The 19,914-nt window shown below is 52.4% G+C and overlaps 2 protein-coding genes across 4 annotated transcripts; one reads left to right on the top strand and one right to left on the bottom strand.

Moving 5' to 3' along the window:
* Positions 1-81: 81 nt before the first annotated feature.
* On the bottom strand, positions 82-10,014 carry ACAA1 (acetyl-CoA acyltransferase 1). Its single transcript, XM_026496730.4, has 12 exons — positions 9,737-10,014; positions 9,447-9,540; positions 8,413-8,470; positions 6,336-6,415; positions 6,007-6,049; positions 3,845-3,943; positions 2,799-2,879; positions 1,490-1,680; positions 1,168-1,347; positions 838-893; positions 581-726; positions 82-331 (listed from the first exon to the last, which is right to left on the bottom strand). Exons 1-12 carry the CDS (start codon positions 9,911-9,913, stop codon positions 256-258), a joined length of 1,281 nt encoding a protein of 426 aa, XP_026352515.1. The 5' UTR covers positions 9,914-10,014; the 3' UTR covers positions 82-255.
* Positions 10,015-11,912: 1,898 nt separating this feature from the next.
* On the top strand, positions 11,913-15,585 carry MYD88 (MYD88 innate immune signal transduction adaptor). Of its 3 annotated transcripts, none has more exons than XM_026496731.4 (5): positions 11,913-12,324; positions 13,193-13,327; positions 13,743-13,923; positions 14,110-14,201; positions 14,458-15,585. In XM_026496731.4, the coding sequence occupies exons 1-5, from the start codon at positions 11,997-11,999 to the stop codon at positions 14,610-14,612; spliced, it is 891 nt and encodes a 296-aa protein (XP_026352516.1). In that variant the 5' UTR covers positions 11,913-11,996; the 3' UTR covers positions 14,613-15,585. The 3 variants fall into 3 exon arrangements, with proteins under 3 accessions (XP_026352516.1, XP_057171848.1, XP_057171849.1); XM_057315865.1 differs by having other exon boundaries at positions 11,919-12,324; positions 13,743-13,904; positions 14,458-14,478; XM_057315866.1 differs by having other exon boundaries at positions 11,919-12,324; positions 13,743-13,932; positions 14,159-14,201; positions 14,458-14,478.
* Positions 15,586-19,914: the final 4,329 nt, after the last annotated feature.

The raw sequence follows: 19,914 nt of genomic DNA, 5'->3' as shown, positions 1-19,914 counted from the left end.
TGCCCTCAGCATGCAGCTGGGCCAGAGGCAAGACCCATGACAGCCAGCACTGGCCCTTGGCAAAAACCACAGCCACCAAGATGAGAATACGTATTTACTGTCTGCTGCACTCCTCACCCCCAGGACCCATGTGGTGGCCTGGGTGACCCGACAGAAGGCAGCCCTGAACCTCAGCCACGCCTGTACAGTGGCACCAGTCCCATGTCTGTCCCAGTGCCACTGCCACCAGCAGAGCAGAATGAGGTGGGGCCTTGCTCAGTTTCCAGGGTATTCAAAGACAGCAGCGGCTCCCATCCCGGTCCCGATGCACATGGACACCACCCCGTACGCCCTGTGGAAGCAAGACGGTGTTGGCTGGGTGAAAGCACCAGGGGCAGAGGCCTCGCCACCAAGCTCTGCCCAGAGTTCTGGACATGCGGTTCCCAGACTGCCCACTTAAGCCCACACACAGGGTGGCAGGTACTTGCTGGAGGCCAGGGTGCCCCGCCCCCCGGCCCCCAGGGAAAACAGGGGTCACGGCCCTGCGTTGTCCATTCAGAGTGTGCGCATATACGCTTCCCCCTCAACTACCCCAGCTTACCTCTTCCCACGGCGCTTCAGTTCATTGAGGAGCGTGATGACCTGTCGAGCTCCAGTGCAGCCCAATGGGTGCCCCAAGGCCACTGCACCCCCCAGAGGGTTCACCTTCTCGGGGGGGAGTCCGAGCTTCTCCACACAGTAGACAGCCTGGAAGGAGGCAGAGCATCAGCCACAGTACCGTCCCCAACGCCTGCACATGCCCCCCGGCTCCAGCTCGGCTATCCAGGGCCCAGGCACCAGGGAGAGAAGAAAGCTCACCTGGCTTGCAAAGGCCTCGTTGATCTCAAAGATGTCCACGTCATTCACCGTCAGCCCTGGGGGCAAGGGGAAAAGACCTGAGCTGACCCAGTGTCCCCCTGGTAGGACTCTGTCTCCCCAGGGCCCCATCCCATTCATGGCCTAAAGGCTGCTTGGTATTCTAATCCACAGGGGCAGATGGGTGCCAGGTGGGTCAGGAAGGGCTTGGGGTAGGGATGCTAGCCTGGCCCACCTTCACTCTGCAGCACTGGCATGACCTCCCCCCATACCGGCAACAGCACGAGAGACAGGAGTGGGATACAGATAGAGACTATGAAGGAACCACCTTACCTGCTTTTTGCAAAGCTACAGGGATGGCATAGGCAGGTCCAATGCCCATGATGTCAGGTGGGACCCCAACCACCGCATAGGACCTCAGGACCCCAAGGATGGGAAGGCCCAACTCTTCTGCCTTGGACCTCCGGGCCAGCAGGAGGGCAGCTGCCCCATCACTCACCTGACTAGAGTTTCCTAGAGGCAAATCGTAGGGGTTAGGATGCCTCAGGGCAGGGCGGAGAAGCTGCACCTGCACACCTTGCCTGGGGGCTCCAGGCTCCCGGAGAACACCCCGTATGGACACTGCCCCTCCTGGCCCTCCCCAGCCCAGTCTCACCAGCTGTGGTGGAGCCGCCCTTCTTGAAGGCAGGCTTCAGTTTGGCCAGGCCCTCCATGGTGGTGTTGGGGCGGATACCCTCATCCTGGGCCACAGTGATGCTCCTCTCGGTGCCCTTGTCATCATGGACCGTGGTGGTCACAGGTACAATCTCAGCTTGGAAACAGCCCTTGCTCTGGGCTCTGGCTGCCCTGCCAGCACCATGGACAGCCAGGCTCAGGCTCCCTTGAGGTCCCTTCCTCCCAGGGGTCCCTCCCACTGCCTCCACCGCCCCTGCCTACTGGGGAAGACACACAAGCTCAGGCTGCTAAACGTGAGACACACTCTCCTCGGGGGAGTGGGAGGCCTGAGGCCTTATGGGGCCTTCTTCACCACCAGCCTCCTATCTTCAGATCCTGGCCAATCCCAACCCTGAAGGGCAAGGGGAAGTTTAAATGTGTTGCCTCCCACTTTGAGCCCTTCATCCAAGAGGGACTGAGCCTGCTCAGTTCTCTGGGCCAAACTGAAGACGGAGCCCCAGGAATATTTGTGCTGGGTTCTACCAACTTGTTTGTTCCATCCCAATGGCAAAATTTCATGCGTTCCCCAGTTTCCACACATTTAAAATGACATACACTACACTACTTAATGAATCTTAGTAAACAGTACAAAAGCACAAAGTGTTTTTAGGGTGATCCTTGGAATCATATGCAAGATGTCAGTGCCCAGGGGTTTCCCCTGGGGAAGATCCCACAGTTTTCACGAAGTTTTCAAATGTTTCCTTGACCCCAAGTACCTAAGAACCACTTCCTCAGAGAAGCCCACTCCCTTCTTTTGCTGTCCTCTCTAGGCATCTAGGGCTTGTCAACCTCAGCCTGCCCCTGCCCAGAGGCCTGAGCCCCTGGAGGTCTTCTGAGGCTACCCCAGACCCAGGAGTGGTCCAGAAGCTGGAATGCCAGGGTCCCCAGCAGTGCAGGCCCCATCGACCAGGTGAGCTAGAGAAGCCTGTGGCTGCCATATCGAATCACCAAACCACAGACAATCAAAGAACAGTCCTGGCCCTCATTACACTCCTGATGAATAGATTGGGAAACCGAAGCCCAGCTAGGGAGAGACGCAGGGTGAATAGACAGTAACAGGACACGGAAGAACTACCAACGTGCTTCTAGCACACCTTGGCCCCTGCCCACCTCTCCCTCCTGGCAGGCACTAGGCTTGGAAACTGCTCACTGCCCACCTGTAGCCCAAGGGCAGCTCCACCTGAGGCCACTTAATCAGCCTCAAAACCTCTCTCCAGCCTCTTAAACACCGCATTCCAAACAGCACTCACTTTTGCTGGGAAGCCAGGGCAAAGGTATCCTGCTTCTCCCGCGAAATGCCAAACCGCTCAGCTACATTCTCTGAAGTTATCCTAAAACAAAACCAGCACACCGTGGGGACGTGCCCAGCAGCCTGCGGGCCTGGGCCAGGCCACAGAACTCTGCTTGCAACTCTGGATCCCTGCAGCTGTAGGCAGGGGAGGACGGGAGGGCCGGTCCACGCCATGGAGACAGGAGATGACTCAGGGTGGAGTGTGGGGGCACAGAGAGGGAGGCAGCAGTGCTGGCTGGACCCCGAGAAGCTTGTACACCAGAAAGACCAGCCCAACAGAGGGGCAGATGAGGGAATGGGTGGGGACACTAACTGGTTCCTCTTAGCCAGCTTTTCCTATGCCTTGAGGAAAGCTGCTCTCAGGTAGGGAGAGGAAGGCCCCCATGGCCCTCTGGGAAGGCCACCCACAGGCTTTCTGCTCACTGTGACCAGAGCCGGCCCTCACCCTGGGAACCCAGAGCCACAGCTAGGTCTTCCAACCTGGGCTTCTGGCCTTACAGGCTTCCTGGGAGATGGGGTCACTGGATGTGGAGGCAGCCAGGGCACTGCCCCTCTCTGAGCCTCAAATCTCACATTCAGGGGAGCCATGACTCCCTGCTTATGAATCTGGGGGATGGCCCAGAGGCTCAGCGATGTTGGCTGCAGAGCTAAGGTGCTGAGCAAACGCAAGGCACTGTGATGTGGCATCTCATGGGACCCAAGCCCCCTCACCAGTGTGTTCCAACTCAAAGCCCTTCCACTTCAAGTTTCTAGGCCTCCAACAAATCTTTGGCATGCAGCTGCCATGGTTCCTTATGCGACTGGCCCCTCAGGGTGGGAGTAATAGGCTGGGCCACGACTGGAAACCTAGAGGCACAGAGGACCTGGAGGCCTCAGGAAAGGGAAGTCAGAGGCAGCAAGTCCCATCTCCATGTGCCAGCCAAGTAGAACAAAGGCAGGCCACAGATGATCCAAGTTTCTGCGCACCTGCTCCAGGCCAGAAAGGGAGCTGAGGGGCACACTCACCCCATAGGAATCAGGCAATCTCTGGCCTTCTCCTTCTCCACCAGGCGTGAGGTAATATTCCCAGGGTTCCCTCTGTCAGCCAGGGACATGGACTCCACCCTGAGGAGGCAGCAGAGGAGGTCGTCACCCTCAGGACTGCCCCGGGGTAGCTCTGCATCCCACGAGTCCTGGGAAACAGCCAGGCGGCCCTGGGAAACCCAGCAGGTTGCCTGGAAACCCTAGGCAGGGCACTGGCTAGCAAGGCAGAGCTGGGGGTGCAGGGCTGCTGAGTCACCTCCACCCCCACACCAGGACAGAGCGCTGCACAGTCCACACTCCCAGGCAGGGCTATGCTTGCCTAACACAAATGCTCCTGCAGCCGGCCGGTGAGCAGTTCCCAAGGAGAGCCTCCTGGTGCCGACCTCATCCAGGAAGCCCGGGCCGTGCCCTCAGGCAGCATAGGTGCAGAGGGTAGAAGAGCCAAATATTTTAGAAGCCATAGACCAAAGGGTGTCTGACCCGCATTGACTAGGAGGTGCTAGGAGCTCAGAGGAAGGGAAGATCTCAGCTTAGAGCTGTCAAAAAGGCCTTCAAAGGGACAGGGGGCACCTCGGTGGCGGAGTCGGTTAAGCATCCGACTCTTGGTTTCGGCTCAGGTCTGATCTCAGGGCTCTGAGATCGAGCCCCAAGTCCGGCACCATACTCAGTAAGGAGTCTGTTTGGGTTTCTCTCTCCCTCTCCCTCTGTTCCCCCTCCCCCCTGCCTCGGGTGAGTGCGAGTGTGCTTTCTCTCTCTATCAAATAAATAAAGCTTAAAAAAAAAGGCCCTCAAGGAGACGCAGGAACATAGGGCCTCAAGGGATAACCTGTAACTCTAAATGCTTTTCACATGCTCTCTGCTATTTGAAAAGCTTTTCAGATATTAGCTTTCAACAGCATTAGTCACATGACCTATGTCCCAGAGTGGTAGCTGCTGTTATTACTCCGTTTATCAACCAACAGGACTGAGGTAGTTATCCCCGTTTTATAGACGAGGACACTGAGGCTCAGAGAGCTGAGTAATTTGTCCATAGTCACTCAGCAGGGATCCAGATTTAGGTGTCTGGCCCCAGAGCCCATTCCCAACCAGGAAGCCCTGGGCTCTTCATGATCAAAGCCTGTGGGGGATGGTCTTGGCCCAGACCCTCAATACTCTAGAAACATAGTCTTTAACCTGCCTGGGGACTCAGATGCCCTCTAAAGAACTCATGGAGACTGTAGCCTTCTCCTTAAGTTATTCACACCTCTCCCTCCCCCAGTAAGTAGAGGGACATGAGAGAAATCAAAGGGCAGACTGCCAGCGGCCCTTGCCTGGCCGAAGGCTCTGCAGTGTGGTCTCTCTGGCTTTATTTACAAGTGCAGACAACCAGTGCCAGGCAGCACAGTTCCGAGGTGGCCCAACAACACTCTAATCAAGAAATGCTACAAAGAGGAAATGAAAGGCAGAGAGAACGTGTCAAAATCCTGGGGCTGCTCACCTCCCAGAGCCTGCCAGAGCCCTGGCTTTGCCTGCCTCCCGATCCTAGATGCCCACCCCAGACTGGGCTCCAGGGCCCTTCCCCTCCCTGGAGGCACTGCCTGGTACACCTTCTGTGGCTCCAGGTGCTATAGCTGAAGACAGAGCTACAGCTGACAGTGACCGAACCACTACAGAGCTGACCAAGCCCCTCAGAGTCCAGCAGGCAGCTGCCAAGTTTCCACCCTGGTACCAAGGAGGGGGTCAAGGGGACCTACAGCCTCATAAAATGAACAGGCTAGTTATAGAGTAGGCAACGGTCCCTGGATTTAGGGAACCAAAACTGCAGTGTCTCAATAGCATCATAAATCAACAAGGGCCACAGAAGGAAACCCAAAAGCTATATTTTCTCAAAATACTTGCATTTTCCTGCCTGACAAATTTCCAAGAAAGCAAGCTTTTAAAAGCCAATTCCCTTTCCCCACTAGTGCTGAGACGTGTGAGCAATTCCTGAGCACCCAGAGCTGGGGGCTGCTTCTAAGCTGAATTTGTCGGAACCTACTCCCAGCCATCTGCCTAAAAGGGCTAAGGGAGAATTCTATAACCATGGCCTCTGAGAACTCAGGACATGAAAATTAGTTTTATTATTAGAAGCTGGTTAGTAAGCTCTGGCAGAAAGAAATTCTTACCCACAAGCCATGCCAATGTCATAAGACCCATTTCTGATGCCACCTGCAACAAAAGCATTTCATAAACATTCTTTATCAGAGTCCATCTGTTCTGGAAACAGAGGAGCTTCTTCCCCACCTGGTCTCTAAAAGGACTCGGCCCCAGCCTCAGAGATGGTAAGACCCAGGTGTCCAAAAAGGCTGGGTGCAGTGGCAAGGGGCTCTTCCAGACAGTCCTCTCAGAAATCCTTATTGCCTGCCCAATAGACAGTGACCTTGCTGACCCAAACCAATGGAACCAGGACCCAGGCCAAGCTGTAGCAGTGGGCACCCACCCCGTCACAACTTACCAGCTATGCTGGCCACCGCCTGGAGCCCAGATGAACACTGTCTATTGACAGTGGACAAAGGCACAGTCTCTGGGATGTCACTGAAACAGAAAGTGAGACCACAGTCAGTCCCCTCTCCTCTGCCAGGCTCTCATGGAAAGCAGGCCTATGCTCCTGGTCAATAGGACTGCCCCATCAAGGGGTGCAAAACCCAGGGGAACAAACAGCCCTGTCCCCTCTCCAGGCCAGATCCATATTAGGCAGACCCCATCTCTGCAGTCACTTGCTCCCCAGGGCCCCACAAATACATGCTCTTTCCTTCTGTGATTCTTCTCAACCAAGGCTGAGAATAGCCCAAAGGCAAGGAAAACTGGTTGGGCCACAGGGATCCTTTTTTCTCTTCCTTTGAAGATTAAAAAAAAAAGAAAACTATACATCCGTTTCCTCAAAAAAAAGAAAAAAAAAAAACAGGGAACAGGATCTGTTGCTGGGGCAGAGAACCAGGGCAAAATAAATAAATAAAAATTTAAAAATTTAATAAATAAATAACTCACTCAAGCATCAGCCTTACCAGTAACTATACAGCTAGCCCTATATGTTCCCACTCTCCCTGGAAGGTCTGTTCTCAGCTGGACAAAGAACCCTTTATAGGTACCAAGTATTCTAACGTCCCTTGTTTGGGCATGTTCCCCTAGGTTTCCACACTGGTCCCAGGCCTAGAAGCTGGGGGGGCTGTCCCTCCTGATGTAACCTGCCCTGACCAAGGGTATAAAACCCTGAGAAAAATCCCAGGCCCTCCTCAGACCCATGGACTCAGAACTTCAGGGGGTGAACGTGCTCTGGTGATTCTGGTGTGCAGCCCGGGTCAGCAACACGTGAGCTAGTGCCCAGGCCAGGCCCTGCTGAGAGTCTCTCAGGGGGGCCTCCTAGGCCCATGCAGCCTGTGTAACCCATCCCAGGTCTCCTAACTCCTTACTAGCTAGTTACTACCTAGTTATCACCTCTTCATCCAATCTACCAGCTGTTCACTAAATACCTGGTCAATACAAAGCACCACCTGAGGGATGCTGACACGCCCTAGAGGATGGCCAACCAACACACAGAAAATGGATCAGCTAGCAGAGACTGAAATAACCGTGCAGAGAGAGGAGGTAGGGAGAGCACTACAAGGGGACAGAATGACCAACACAGGGAAGGCAATGGGCAGACAGGTGGGCTGAAAGAGGAAAAGTCAAGGCAAACAAACAGCTGGGAGATAAGGCTGGATGGTAAGTCTGGAGCCAGATCGAGAGAGTTCTTGAACTCCATGCTAAGCAGTCTGAACCTCTCCTAGTCCTCAGAGGTTTTGTCAATTTTCCTGTTCCATCACTGGCTAATGTCCTATTATTTCTTCTCCAGGTAGTAGGGAGTGCAAAGTTAAGTGGTTCTTAAATCTACACATGACAATAATTTAAGCCCTCCTCCCTTGTCTTGGAATAGCAAGTGGTGAAGGGCAAGTTTCCCAGGGCCCCTCCTGGGCTGCCCCTCACCCCAGGGTTCTGCCACATCCCCAAGTCTACCCCTTGAAGGTCTCAGCTTGCTCAACCAGCTTTAAAAAGTTCAAAGTCACTCTTTAGTGTGCCTTCCTGGTTAGTTACCTGGCAAAAGAGGACAGAGTCCACACTTACAAAAGGCAAAGCAACAATTTGACTTTGGCTAAATCATTAGGACACAGAGGCTTTTGCTCTAGTCCCAAAGGTGCTGTTTGTCCTGGCTCAGTGCCCATAATGCAACCTTCCTTCAAAGTAGGGGAGGGGCACCTGGCTGGGTCAATCGGTAGAGCACGCAACTCAGGGTCCTGAGTTCAAGCCCCACACTGGGCACAGAGGTTACTTAAAAAAACAAAACAAAACAAAACAAAAAACTCCCAAAACCACCAAAGACAATGCCAAAGTAGGGGAAAGGTAGTGTCCACAAAAGCAGGGTGCCAAGGACCCTGGCTGCATCTGGGTCTGCTGTCCAACCTGATCCTCTTCCACTCATAGGCTGAGTTCCCTGGGGCCTGAGCCTACTCAAGAGCCAAAATGGCCAAACCCCAGCTAGAACTAGAAAAGTTTACCTCAGAAACTGAGCAATTCGGGCCATGATTGCTCCGGCCCCCGGCTGAAGCACATTTCCTGTGGACAACAAACCTTTATTCAGTGCCAGATAGTGTTCTAGACACTAAGGTAAAGTTGTGAATACTAGAAAGGGGATATTCCAGATCTTCCTTCAACAACACAAGCCCTCAGCAGGCTCCCTTGGGGCTCTGGAATTTCAAGGAGCCGGTCATACAGCAGCTTGCCCTGGTCATACAATTAAACCCAGTCCCCAAGAGTCATAAGCTCCCTTGCCCTGCACCCTGCTTTCCCAAATCAATGCACAGTGGGCAGGCTGGCTGCCTGCTTTTCAAGGAAACATGGAAAGAAGATTGCAATGCAAAGCTTGCAGTCAATGAACTTGTCTTGTCAGTTAGGAAAATGAATTTCTGAAAATGCACACCTCTCTGTGTGTCCTCAGCCAAACCCTGCTGGCATTTCAGTGGTGGAACAGTGATTCCCCACCTAAGGATGGGACCTACTTGATAGGAGTCTGGCCAAGTTCTGATGTTTTCAGGCTAGAGGAGTAGGGTTGGAGGTAAAGGGTTGGACTGAATGTCAAGAGGCTCTGGATTCAGGTTCAGTCTCTGGGGCAAATTTTCCAGGACCTAATGTCTTTATCTGTGAGGGGCTGAACTACATGGTTTTTGATGGTCCTTCTGTTCTGTGGTGGCACAGGCAGGATGGGTTGGGGAACCCTGACCCCTGTCTCCTACGGTGTCCGCAAACTCCTGTGCCAACAGCTTGGGTGTTACAATGCCATGGAGATGGCTGCTTTCCATCATACTTAACAGACAGAACGTGCTTGGGTAGGGGTGGAGGGGCAGAAAGTGCCTGGAGGCGGGAGGGAAGGATAGGATCTAGCCCTGAAGAAACGATTCAATTCACTGCATGGAGTCCCTCGACATTCCCCTCAGTGAAAGCACCTGGAAGGTGCCTGGAGGGTGTTTGAGGAGGGCTCTGGCCCGATGGATGGCGCGGAGGACCAAGTCCAGGGCCTGGGCAGTGTGCTCACCCACGCAGATATCCCCCAGCTGGGCTGGGCTCAGCTTGACGTCCCGGAGAACCGCGGTCATGACAGCAGAGAGAAGCTCATCAGGGGTCGTGTCCTGCAGCGGGAGGCGCGGCCACGGTGATCCCCCGCCAGCAGTGCACGGGGTTCCCGGGACCCCCGCTCCCCCACCCCACAGAGAGACACAGAGCGGTCACAGCTCGGGCGCGGAGCCACCTCCGACGTCGAGGGACCAGACCCCAGCCCGCTCAGGCCCGCCGTCTCCCACCCGCGCCCGGACCCAGGGCCCTCACCTTGAAGCCGCCGCGGCCCCCTCGGCCAATGGCCGTGCGCCGCCCGTGCACCACCACCACGTCCTCGGGCGACACCCGCGGGGCACCACTCAAGCACGGCGCTGCCTGCGGCGCCGGCTCCCCCTTAGAATGAGGGTGGCCCGTCAGGTGGCCCAGCACCACCTGCAGCCTCCGCATCGCGCGACTCGGCCCAGTAGACCTCACCGTCCGCAAGGAACAGCGTAGAGCTAACAGATGGCAGCCCGCGCAGGCGCAGACCCTGATTCCTTAACCTTGCCCACAGCCCCGCCCCGAAGTCTCGCCCACCTCCCACCTCAGCCAACCAGAAGGGGTGTCTACCTCAAGTCCCACCCCCGGCTTCTAATCAAACCAGCAGAGCTCTTGTTTTGGTAGAGAGTCTTACCCCCTCAAAATCCCGAAGCCCCGCCTGGGATAGCCTAAGCCGGCCAACCAGGAGGTGGACACTTCCGAAGCCCCGCCCAGAAATGCCGGCAGGAAACCTTTCCCCTAGCAGTCTGCCTATTGAAGAGTCCTTTCGGTGTCTTGTGGGTTTGTTTGTTTGTTTTTAAAGATTTTATTTATTGGGGCGCCTGGGTGGCTCAGTCCGTTGAGCGTCTGCCTTTGGCTCAGGTCATGATCCCGGGTTCCTGGGATTCCGCCCGCATGGGGCTTCCTGCTCAGTGGGGAGTCTGCTTCTCCCTCTGCCCCTCCCCTCCGTTTGTGCTCTCTCGCGCGCTCTCTCTCAAATAAATATATAATCTTTAAACATTTTTTACTTATTTATTTGAGAGAGAGAGCCCGAGCGCAAGAGCTGGGGGAGGGGCAGAGGGGAAGGGAGAGTATCTTAAGCTGACTCCATAATGAGCATGAAACCCACATGGGGCTTAGAACTGTAGGCCCTGAGATCCTGACCTGAGGTGAAACCAAGGATCAGAAGCTCAACCACTGAGCCACCCAGGCGCTGCATGACCCTTTCAGTATCTTGAAATAAAATCCGCCGTAGCCGGGGCTGTTTCCCCTATAACCCTGCGCACTGCAGGTTACCAAACCCAGGAGGAGGAGACAGCCAGCACCAACCCCAACCCGCCCGCCCACGGCTTCCTGCTTGGGCAGGAGGCGTGGACTCTTAATTCCTCTTCCCCCTTGTTTTCTCTGCTGTTCCCGGATCTCAGCACCCAAGCTGGGGATCTTAAATAATTTCCAGAGGCCCCAGACCCTTACCCCGACGTGCTTGTGCTCTCCTGGGAAGTCCTTCGAGAACACGGAGGGAATTGGGGACCGGTACGGCAGGAGAACAGATCGTATAAAGTTGTTGAGATGTGACAAACTTCCTATCTAAGGAGAGTACCATGCACCTACCAATTTTACAGTGGTTTGGGTTTATTTAATTAGTGTCCACCTCCCACACTAGGCTGGGGTCTTCACCGAGGCAGGGAGGGGATTGTATCCGGGGTGCCTGCAACATGCTTGACACTTAGTAGGTGATCACTAAATACCTACTAACTGAAAGACCAGAGCTCCTTATGGCAGGACTGTGTTTCCCATCCCCCCAACCCCCCACCACTCTAAAAAGCAAGGACAGCTGCCCCCTTGACTCCCAATAGTAATGTGTTCCCTCGACCCCAGACAGTAGTACTGGGTTTCTCCCAGACACCAAAGGCCAGGGTGCCCTGTTACCCCCAGCCCCAGAGGGGTTCCCACCTTTCAAAGGCAGGGCCATGGCATGCCTCAGACTTCAGAAGGGAGTATACCCTTTCCCACCTCACCTCTGGATCGTGCCTTCCCAAGAGATCCAGGGACGGGCGTGAGGGGGGGGGATGTCTCCTCCTTTGCCCCCTCCCCGCCATCCTCGAGGGCAATACCATATCAACCCCTCAGATCCCCCACAGAAAGGATGTGATTCTACAAGACCCCAAAGAGCAAGGCCCCTATTTCCTACAACCCCCAAAGTAGGGTCGTGTGACGCCCCTCCGCCCCCGCACTAGACCCCGGAGGACTGGTCGGTGGGCCTCCACAGACCTCAAACGGCAGGTCTCCGGTTCCCATCTCCCCTGTTGCCCCAAACCCCGATAGCGGAGGTGGGGCATCCCCACCTTCACACAGCTGCTGGGGCTCCAGATTGAAGGGCAGGGCGGCGCTTCTCGGAAACAGAAACCGGCGGGGCGGGGCCGGGGGCGGGGGCGGGGGTGGCGGTAAAGGAAGGAGGAAGCGCGGACAGGCGACGCGACCCGACAGCGCTGAGGCTCCGCGGTATCCCGCCATGGCTGCAGAAGTCTCCGGCGCGGAGTCCGCGTCCGCGGTCTGCTCTACGTCCTCCCTGCCCCTGGCTGCTCTCAACGTGCGAGTGCGGCGCCGCCTGTCGCTGTTCCTGAACGTGCGGACGCAGGTGGCGGCCGATTGGACCGCGCTGGCCGAGGAGATGGGCTTCGAGTACTTGGAGATCCGGCATCTGGAGACGCACGCTGACCCCACGGGCAAGCTGCTGGACGACTGGCAGGGACGCCCTGGGGCCTCGGTGGGCCGCCTGCTTGAGCTGCTCACCAAGCTGGGCCGCGAGGACGTGTTGGTGGAACTGGGGCCCAGCATCGGTGAGGACACGCGCTTCCGGGCCTCATACCTAGGGCGATGAGGGAGCTGACCTTCACCAGCCTCAGCATCTAACCTCCCCTGGAGAGGTCCTCCTTTTCTGCCTGGGGTGGGGTGGGGGCGCTGGAGGCAACCCGCACAGGTGGTACCACCGTGTGAGGCCAGGTCCCTCCTTCAGTGGGGTGATAGGAACTGGAGAAAGGGGGTGAAGGCTGGGGAGAGGCAGAGAACATAGGGAAACATCTTAGGCAAAGGCTTTCAGGTAGGGCCAGGAGTCAGAATCGGGGTCCTTTGTGGGGGAGTCAGGACTGCTTCAGGTAGAGCAACAGGGCAGGTGAGGGACTGAAAGCTGACAGTCATGGAAACCTCAGGTCCCTGAGAAATGCACCCCTTCCTGCCACTCGCTGGCACATAATATGCATGCATAGGTGTAGGAACAGCGGCCCACAGGTGATGCATCTTGCTTGGTTGGGGCCTCTGCCCTCACTGCACATAACCTCTGGGTCTCCTGAGCCGTTCTTGCATGCCCAGTCCCCTGCTCCTATCAGCCATGGGTCCTAGAAGCAGCAGACCTTGGGTTCTACTCTGTGGAGTTCTAGGAAGGAGGGCCAGGACAAAGGGACAGAAAGACACAAGCCTGGCCTTGATGACTTTCCAGATGACCAGAATAGCGATGACATCCCTTTGGGATGGTCAGAGCCAGATGGGAACTCAACTTTTCAGAGCTATTGAACTGTGGATGGCACCAGTTTGCCAGAAAAGGCCTGGAGCACATCATAGTTAAGGGAGTGGGAAAAGGGCTGGATCCTAACTGTGGGTAGGCATGGGACAAACCGGAGGAGACTGCCACACCCTGTCTCTTCTCCACAGAGGAGGATTGCCAAAAGTATATTCTGAAACAGCAGCAGGAGGAGTCTGAGAAGCCCTTACAGGTGCCTGCTGTAGACAGCAGTGACCCACGGACACCAGAGCGGGGCGGCATCACCATGCTTGATGACCCCTTGGGTAAGGATCCAATATTGCTCCCCAGGTGTGACAGGTGGGCCATCGGATATTGTGTTAGAAAGCATAGATTTTGAAAGCAGGTGGGCTGTGGCCTCTTGGGCAAGTCACTCAATCTCCCTGATTGATCTCCCCATTTCCTCACCTAAGAAATGGGAAGAATAGTAATCCTACCTCTGAGGTGGTATGAGACTCATGAAACGATGTGTCTGTTTCATGGTCAACCCAGGGCTTGGCCCCCGGAGGGGGAGGGGTGAGGGGAGAGACACTCATCTTCCCTCTCCTAGGTAAGGGCATTTTCTCTTAGTGTCGTCTCAGGATTGGTGTAGGGTTCAGAATGAGGGTCACCTAGACTGGGGTTCCTGGCTGGGCTCCTCGCCTGTAGAGCTTTGACATCATCCTTGTGCTCTGCACCCAGGGCAAATGCCCGAGCGTTTTGATGCCTTCATCTGCTACTGCCCCAGCGATATCCAATTTGTTCAGGAGATGATCCGGCAGCTGGAACAGACAAACTATCGGCTGAAGTTGTGTGTATCCGATCGTGATGTCCTGCCTGGCACCTGTGTCTGGTCCATTGCCAGTGAGCTCATTGAAAAGAGGTTGGCTAAGTGGCCAGGGGGCAGGTGGGTGGGTACACAAAGCCCTGCCTGAGAGATCCAGATGCTGGGATTCTCCTAGCCGGGCCCTGTCTAGCTTGGGCACAGTAGACTCCTCATGAGTCTGTCCCCTGGGGGTGTGCTGAACTAGGTTGCCACAGTGCCTGCAGCCTGTCCACTCTCCCTTAGGTGCCGCCGGATGGTGGTGGTTGTCTCTGATGATTACCTGCAAAGCAAGGAATGTGACTTCCAGACTAAGTTTGCACTCAGCCTCTCTCCGGGTAAGCACTGCCTTTGCCACGGAGGAGTGGGTGGGCGGGGCCTTAGGATGCCTTCGGTCCCTCACCAAGGGCGTGGATGCAGCACCAAGGAACTCCTGTAGGTTTCTGCACACCTGAGCATGTGTGTACACAACTGCCTCCTGTGTGGGTGAATGTGTGCCAGGGGTGCTTATTGGGGGGGAGGGCTATTAACCCCTGGGCTGGGGACTGATCCCTCCACTACTGTGGTGCCAGCTCGGAACTCTTTGGCTTGCAGGTGCCCATCAGAAGCGATTGATCCCCATCAAGTACAAGGCAATGAAGAAAGAGTTCCCCAGCATCCTGCGGTTCATCACCGTCTGTGACTACACAAACCCCTGCACCAAGTCCTGGTTCTGGACTCGCCTCGCCAAGGCCCTGTCCCTGCCCTGAGGACTGCCGTGGGACCCTGGTCGTGTGTGCATCTATCTGTCTGCCCGTACATGTACTTCTGCCTCTGCTTCCTCCTGCAGTTGTAGGGGTAATCTGTGCTCCACTTGCCTCTCAATTCCTGGAGATGCCAATCCTGCAGACACACCTGTAGCCACTGTACATAGCTGTGGGCATGGCATTTCATGTCCCGCACGGAATCAGTGGCTATAAGTGGCATGTCCGCATGCTGGGTTATCAGCCAAGACAGTGAAATCCAGAGCCACTGGCACTAAAACGACCAGTGGAACCAGCCCTGACCTGTCCACACATCTTAGGCCTCAGTTTCTCCACCTGAGAACTAAGTAGAGTGGGGAGAACTGGCAGTAGCTGGGTTTGAATCACTATCGAGGGGGCCTAACCTTGGACAAAGGTGGGACACACTTGTATTCCTTCTCTTTTTTTCCCTCTTCATTGAAACTTAACTCTGGAAAGAACCCTATATGCCAGCATATTTGTGCCTTCAGTGAAGCACAGAGCAAGAAAGAGCTGCTTGAACTCGGAGAGCAAGTAAGCTGCAGACACAGCTGTTCTTCTCTCCCAGGGGACTTGTATGCTCGTTATCTTCAAGCTCTCCCAAGGGGAGAAAATGTCATGGTCTCAGATCTCTGTCCCAGGGCAGACCCTAGGACCCTAAATCTAATAGAAAATGTGTCTTTGCTGCTCCACACCCAGCCAGGGCTAGGGCAAAGTACCTTTCCTCAGGGTCTGGGAGGACCTGGAGGCCCCTCTCTGCATGATCCTGATGAAGCACTTAGCTAACCATGCACTTATCCTCACTTTGGTCTTGGGGATTATTTTTAAACAATTCGAAAAAAGTATCTTTCATACCTGTTTTGTATGCACAGAGAATTTCAAAGACAGCGGAGATATGCCTATGTGTATCCTTTCTTTTCTGTATCCTGGGTTTATAATAAAGAGTTCTATACTTTTGGAATAGCAGGTAACATTTGTGTCTGGGAGTTTGGAAGCAGTAACCTGGGATAAAGCTCTCCTGGGTAAAAGAAATTGGCCCATTGGGTAGGCTCTAGTGGGTTTGGCAGGGGCTTCCAGAAGGCTGGGCCTCCTCCTCACAGGTCCCAAGCCTCACCAGGGCTGCAGGCAGAACCAGGAATAGGGGCCTCAGTTCCAGACTCTGGGGAGACAGCTCCGCTCCACCACGCTTGGTCTTCCCTGGATTGTGCCACATTTCTGGGTTCTTGCTTGGCCCTTCTGGGCTCTAAGGAAAGTCTGGAGAACTTCCATTCCAGCCGACAGATCTCTGGAGAAGTCAGTTATCAATAATGGTCATCCTTAAGCATATCTCGGTTAATCCTGAAGACTTTGACCTATTTTTACTCTTATTTTTTTTAAGATTTATTTATTTTTTTATTTTTTAGAGCGAGAGCGTGAGTGAGCATACATGCAGGTGGCAGGGGAGGCAGAGGGAGAGGGTGAGAGAGAATCTCAAGAAGACTCCAGGTCTAGCATGGAGCCCAACATGGGGGTGGATCTCACAATGCTGAGATCATGACTGGAGCCAAATTCAAGAGTCAGACACAACCAACTGAGCCACCAGGTACCCCTAAAGATTTTATTTTTAAGTAATCTGTACACCCAATGTGGGGCTTGAATTTACAGCCCTGACTGAGATCAAGAGTTGCATTCTCTACTGACTGAGCCAGCCAGTTGCCCTGGTTTTGATCTATTTTTAAATAGAATGTCACTTTTTTACTGTTCACTCAAGAAAATTTTGAAAATGTATTATTTTTAAAAATCAGTGATAATTCGAATCCAAGAGATAACTCTAGTGATCTTTTAGAGTCCCCAGATATTATCAGTGACCATAGCTTTTCACTCAGTGGTCTCTGTCACCATGTCCTGGCTCCTGAGCCTCCTCAGCCTAGCCCCTGTGCCCTCAGGGACTCCTAGAAATGCCCCAGGTATTCAGGGCAGCCCTGAGACAGGACTTACCTCTCCAATGACCCCTGGGAAGCAGAGCCCCAGTGTAGTCCTGGAAGAGTCCCCCAGGATCTGCCCTGTGCCACTTATGGCTGGCGTATAGTCTTTGGGTCGCTCCTGGTCATGGGGTTGGCAGGGGGTGGGGGGGTCCCCCAGTAACACCAGTAGAGTAATGGGAAACACTTCCATTCTTTCAGGCCAGGCTGGTGACCTGAATGTGCTCACTTCACTCCCATCTGATTCTCATACCTCTCCTACATTCCTTCCACCAATGTCCACTTCCCCACAGGCAGGTTCCCAGATACCAAGAAAGCTTCCTCTTCTCATTTTGGGCGTAGTCTAGGAACCTTTGATTGAGAAACACTGATTTTTCAATAGGGGAAATTTCACTGCTGAAATTATCAAGGGCAAAAGCAGAAAATTTTGGAGGGCAACACCAAAGTTAAGATAGAAAACTGTAAGTCTACATGACTGTGAACCTGAATTCTGCCACAAGTTAATGACAGGGAAAACAACAGGGAGAGGGATTTCCTCCAGATTAGACAATAAAATATATATAATATAGGGTGACTGTGTTGGATCCTGGTTCAAATAGATCAATTGTAAAAAGACGTCCTTGGGTCATATAACTGGTAGAGGTTAATATCCAGAACTCCTACAACTCAACAAAAAAGAAATACAACACAATTTAAAAATGGGCAAGGGACTTAACAGACATTTGTCCAAAGGAAACATACAAATAACTAATAAATAGAGGAAAAGATGTTCAACATCACTAATCATTAGGAAAAGGCAAATCAAAACCACAAGAAGGGGCACCTGGGTGGCTCAGTAGGTTCAATGGCTGCCTCTCAATTTTGGCTCGGGTCATATCTCAGGGTCGTGAGATTGAGCCCCATGTTGGGTTCTGCATGGGCATGGAGCCTGCTTAAGATTCTCTCCCTCTGCCCCTCCCCCCATCACTCTCTCTTTCTCTCTCAAACACACACACACACACACACACACACACACACACACACGATACCACATCACACCCATCAGGACCCTTACCATCAATAAAACAATGCCAGAAAATAACAAGTGTTGGCAAGGATGTGGAAAACTTGGAGCCCTGTGCACTGCTGGTAGGAATTAACATGGTGCAGTTGCTGTGGAAAATGGTATGGCAATTTCTCAAAAAATTAAATACAGAAATACCATATGATCCAGCAATTCCACTTCTGAATATATAACCAAAAGAACTGAAAGCAAGGTCTTGAAGAGATAGTTGTACACCCATATTCATAGCAGCGTTATTCCCAACAAACAAACCATGTAAGCAACCCAAATACCCCTTGACAGATGCATGGATAAGCAGAATGTATGCACATACAATGGAATACTATTCATCCTTAAAAAGGAATGGAATTCTAACACATGTTGCAATATGAATAAACCTTGAAGACATTACACTAAGTAAAATAAGCCAGTTGCAAAAAGACAAATACTATATAATTCCATTTATATGAGTTATCTAAAAGAGTCAAATTTATAGAGAGAAAATAGAATGGTGGTTTCCAGTGTGAGGGGAGGAGAGAATGGAGAGTCATTGTTTAATGGGTACAAGGTTTCAGTTTTGCACGAGGAAAAATGTTCTGTAGATTGGCTGTATGACAATGTGAATGTACTTAACACTACTGAACTGTATACTTGAAAAATAGTTAAGATGGAATATTTTATGTCACGTATATTTTACCCCTCAAAAAAAAGACATTCTTGGGACAATTGGGGAAATTTGGGTATTAGATGATGCCAAAGAATGATCACTATCTTTTTTAAGATGTGGTAATAGCATTGCAGTTACACAAGAAAATTTCCAGATTTGTTAAAAGAGTCCAAATCTGAAGTATATTGGTATGAAATAAAAGGTATCTGGGATTTGTTTTTATTTTATTTTTATTTTTTAAAAAATTTATTTATTTATTTGAGTGAGAGAGAGAGAGAGAGAGCACGAGCAGAGGGGAGGGGCAGAGGGAGAAGGAGAAGCAGGCTCCCCGCTGAGCAGGGAGCCTGAGGCGGGGCTCAATCCCAGGACCCTGAGATCAGGACCTGAGCGGAAGGCAGACGCTTAACTGACTGAGCTGCCCAGGTGCCCCTGGGATTTGTTTTTAAATACTTAAGTAAATTGAGAAAAAAATAATAAAGGATATATGAAGCAAATGTAACCATACAATAGTTATTAAATTAGTTCATTTTTTTCTCTCTATTCTTGTGTCTAAAATTTTTGATAATTAAAAAATGCGTTAAGAGTACAGGCATTGTTGCTACTCCACTTGGACAGATGTCTCTCTTGCTGCATCTCCCTAAGCTAGGTATTTTAAAATCATTAATTATGAATGACTGAAACAAATAGTAATCTTTTCTTATCTGGTTGGGGAAGTGAAGGGGTAATTTGATAATATATTTTCAGACATCTGAAAATCTCATCTCTGACAATTGGTTTTATAAAAATTACTCATTAATTTTGAGGCTTAAAAGTAGTATACCAAAAATATTTTAACTCAAAATATTTTTCTTTATCTTCAAAGGGACTTTCATGAATGGCTTGCCATTCAGAAGGACCAGACCCACTGATCCTGGACACAGGGAGAAGGGCCATGGCTCCCTTTCGGCCATGCTGAAAGCCTTGCTTTGTAGCAAAGGGGGACCATGGCTCTTCAGCCAAGCCAGGAAGACATAGATACAGTTCATTCCCTCAACAATGCAGGAACAGCCTCTTTGGGGCCTCTGGTTGAGAGAATTCTGAGGGGCTGAGAAGTGGCAAGTGGTGGAAGACTGGAGTATGCCTATTCAAACCAGGCTGGAATGATTTCAAATTCTAGAAGGTGAACTCAGAATCACAGAGCAGAACACATTGGGCCATTGTGCTGGTAGGCGGTTGGTGAGGAGGGAGTTCACCATCAATTCAGGGGAACTCTGCTCTGCTGGCTGCTGTATGCCAGATCATGCAGAGTAAATGGTCTAAAAGGCCCTGGGGACTTCTGGTCCTGGGAAAATATGGAGTAAACACATGTCTCCCTATTCCCTCTGTTAAGTATAGGTAAAAAACAAAAACAAAAACAAAAAAACCCCGGACTTCACATATAATAAGACAAACATAAGGACACTCTGAAAAGTGGAGAAAAGACAGACTGGCTAGGGACCTGGGGACTGACAGAATGACATGGTGGTGATTCCCAGGGTTTCTTTTTGCCTTATATAGCTCAGACTGAGTACTGGAGAAGCCCAGTACTAATTGTACCCAGAAACTAATTGGTACAGACCCAAAAAAGGGGGGGGGACTTGC

Source organism: Ursus arctos, unplaced genomic scaffold (genome assembly GCF_023065955.2).
Source record: "Ursus arctos isolate Adak ecotype North America unplaced genomic scaffold, UrsArc2.0 scaffold_20, whole genome shotgun sequence".
In the NCBI taxonomy this organism is placed as follows: domain Eukaryota; kingdom Metazoa; phylum Chordata; class Mammalia; order Carnivora; family Ursidae; genus Ursus; species Ursus arctos.
This window is presented reverse-complemented; position numbering and strand designations above follow the sequence as displayed.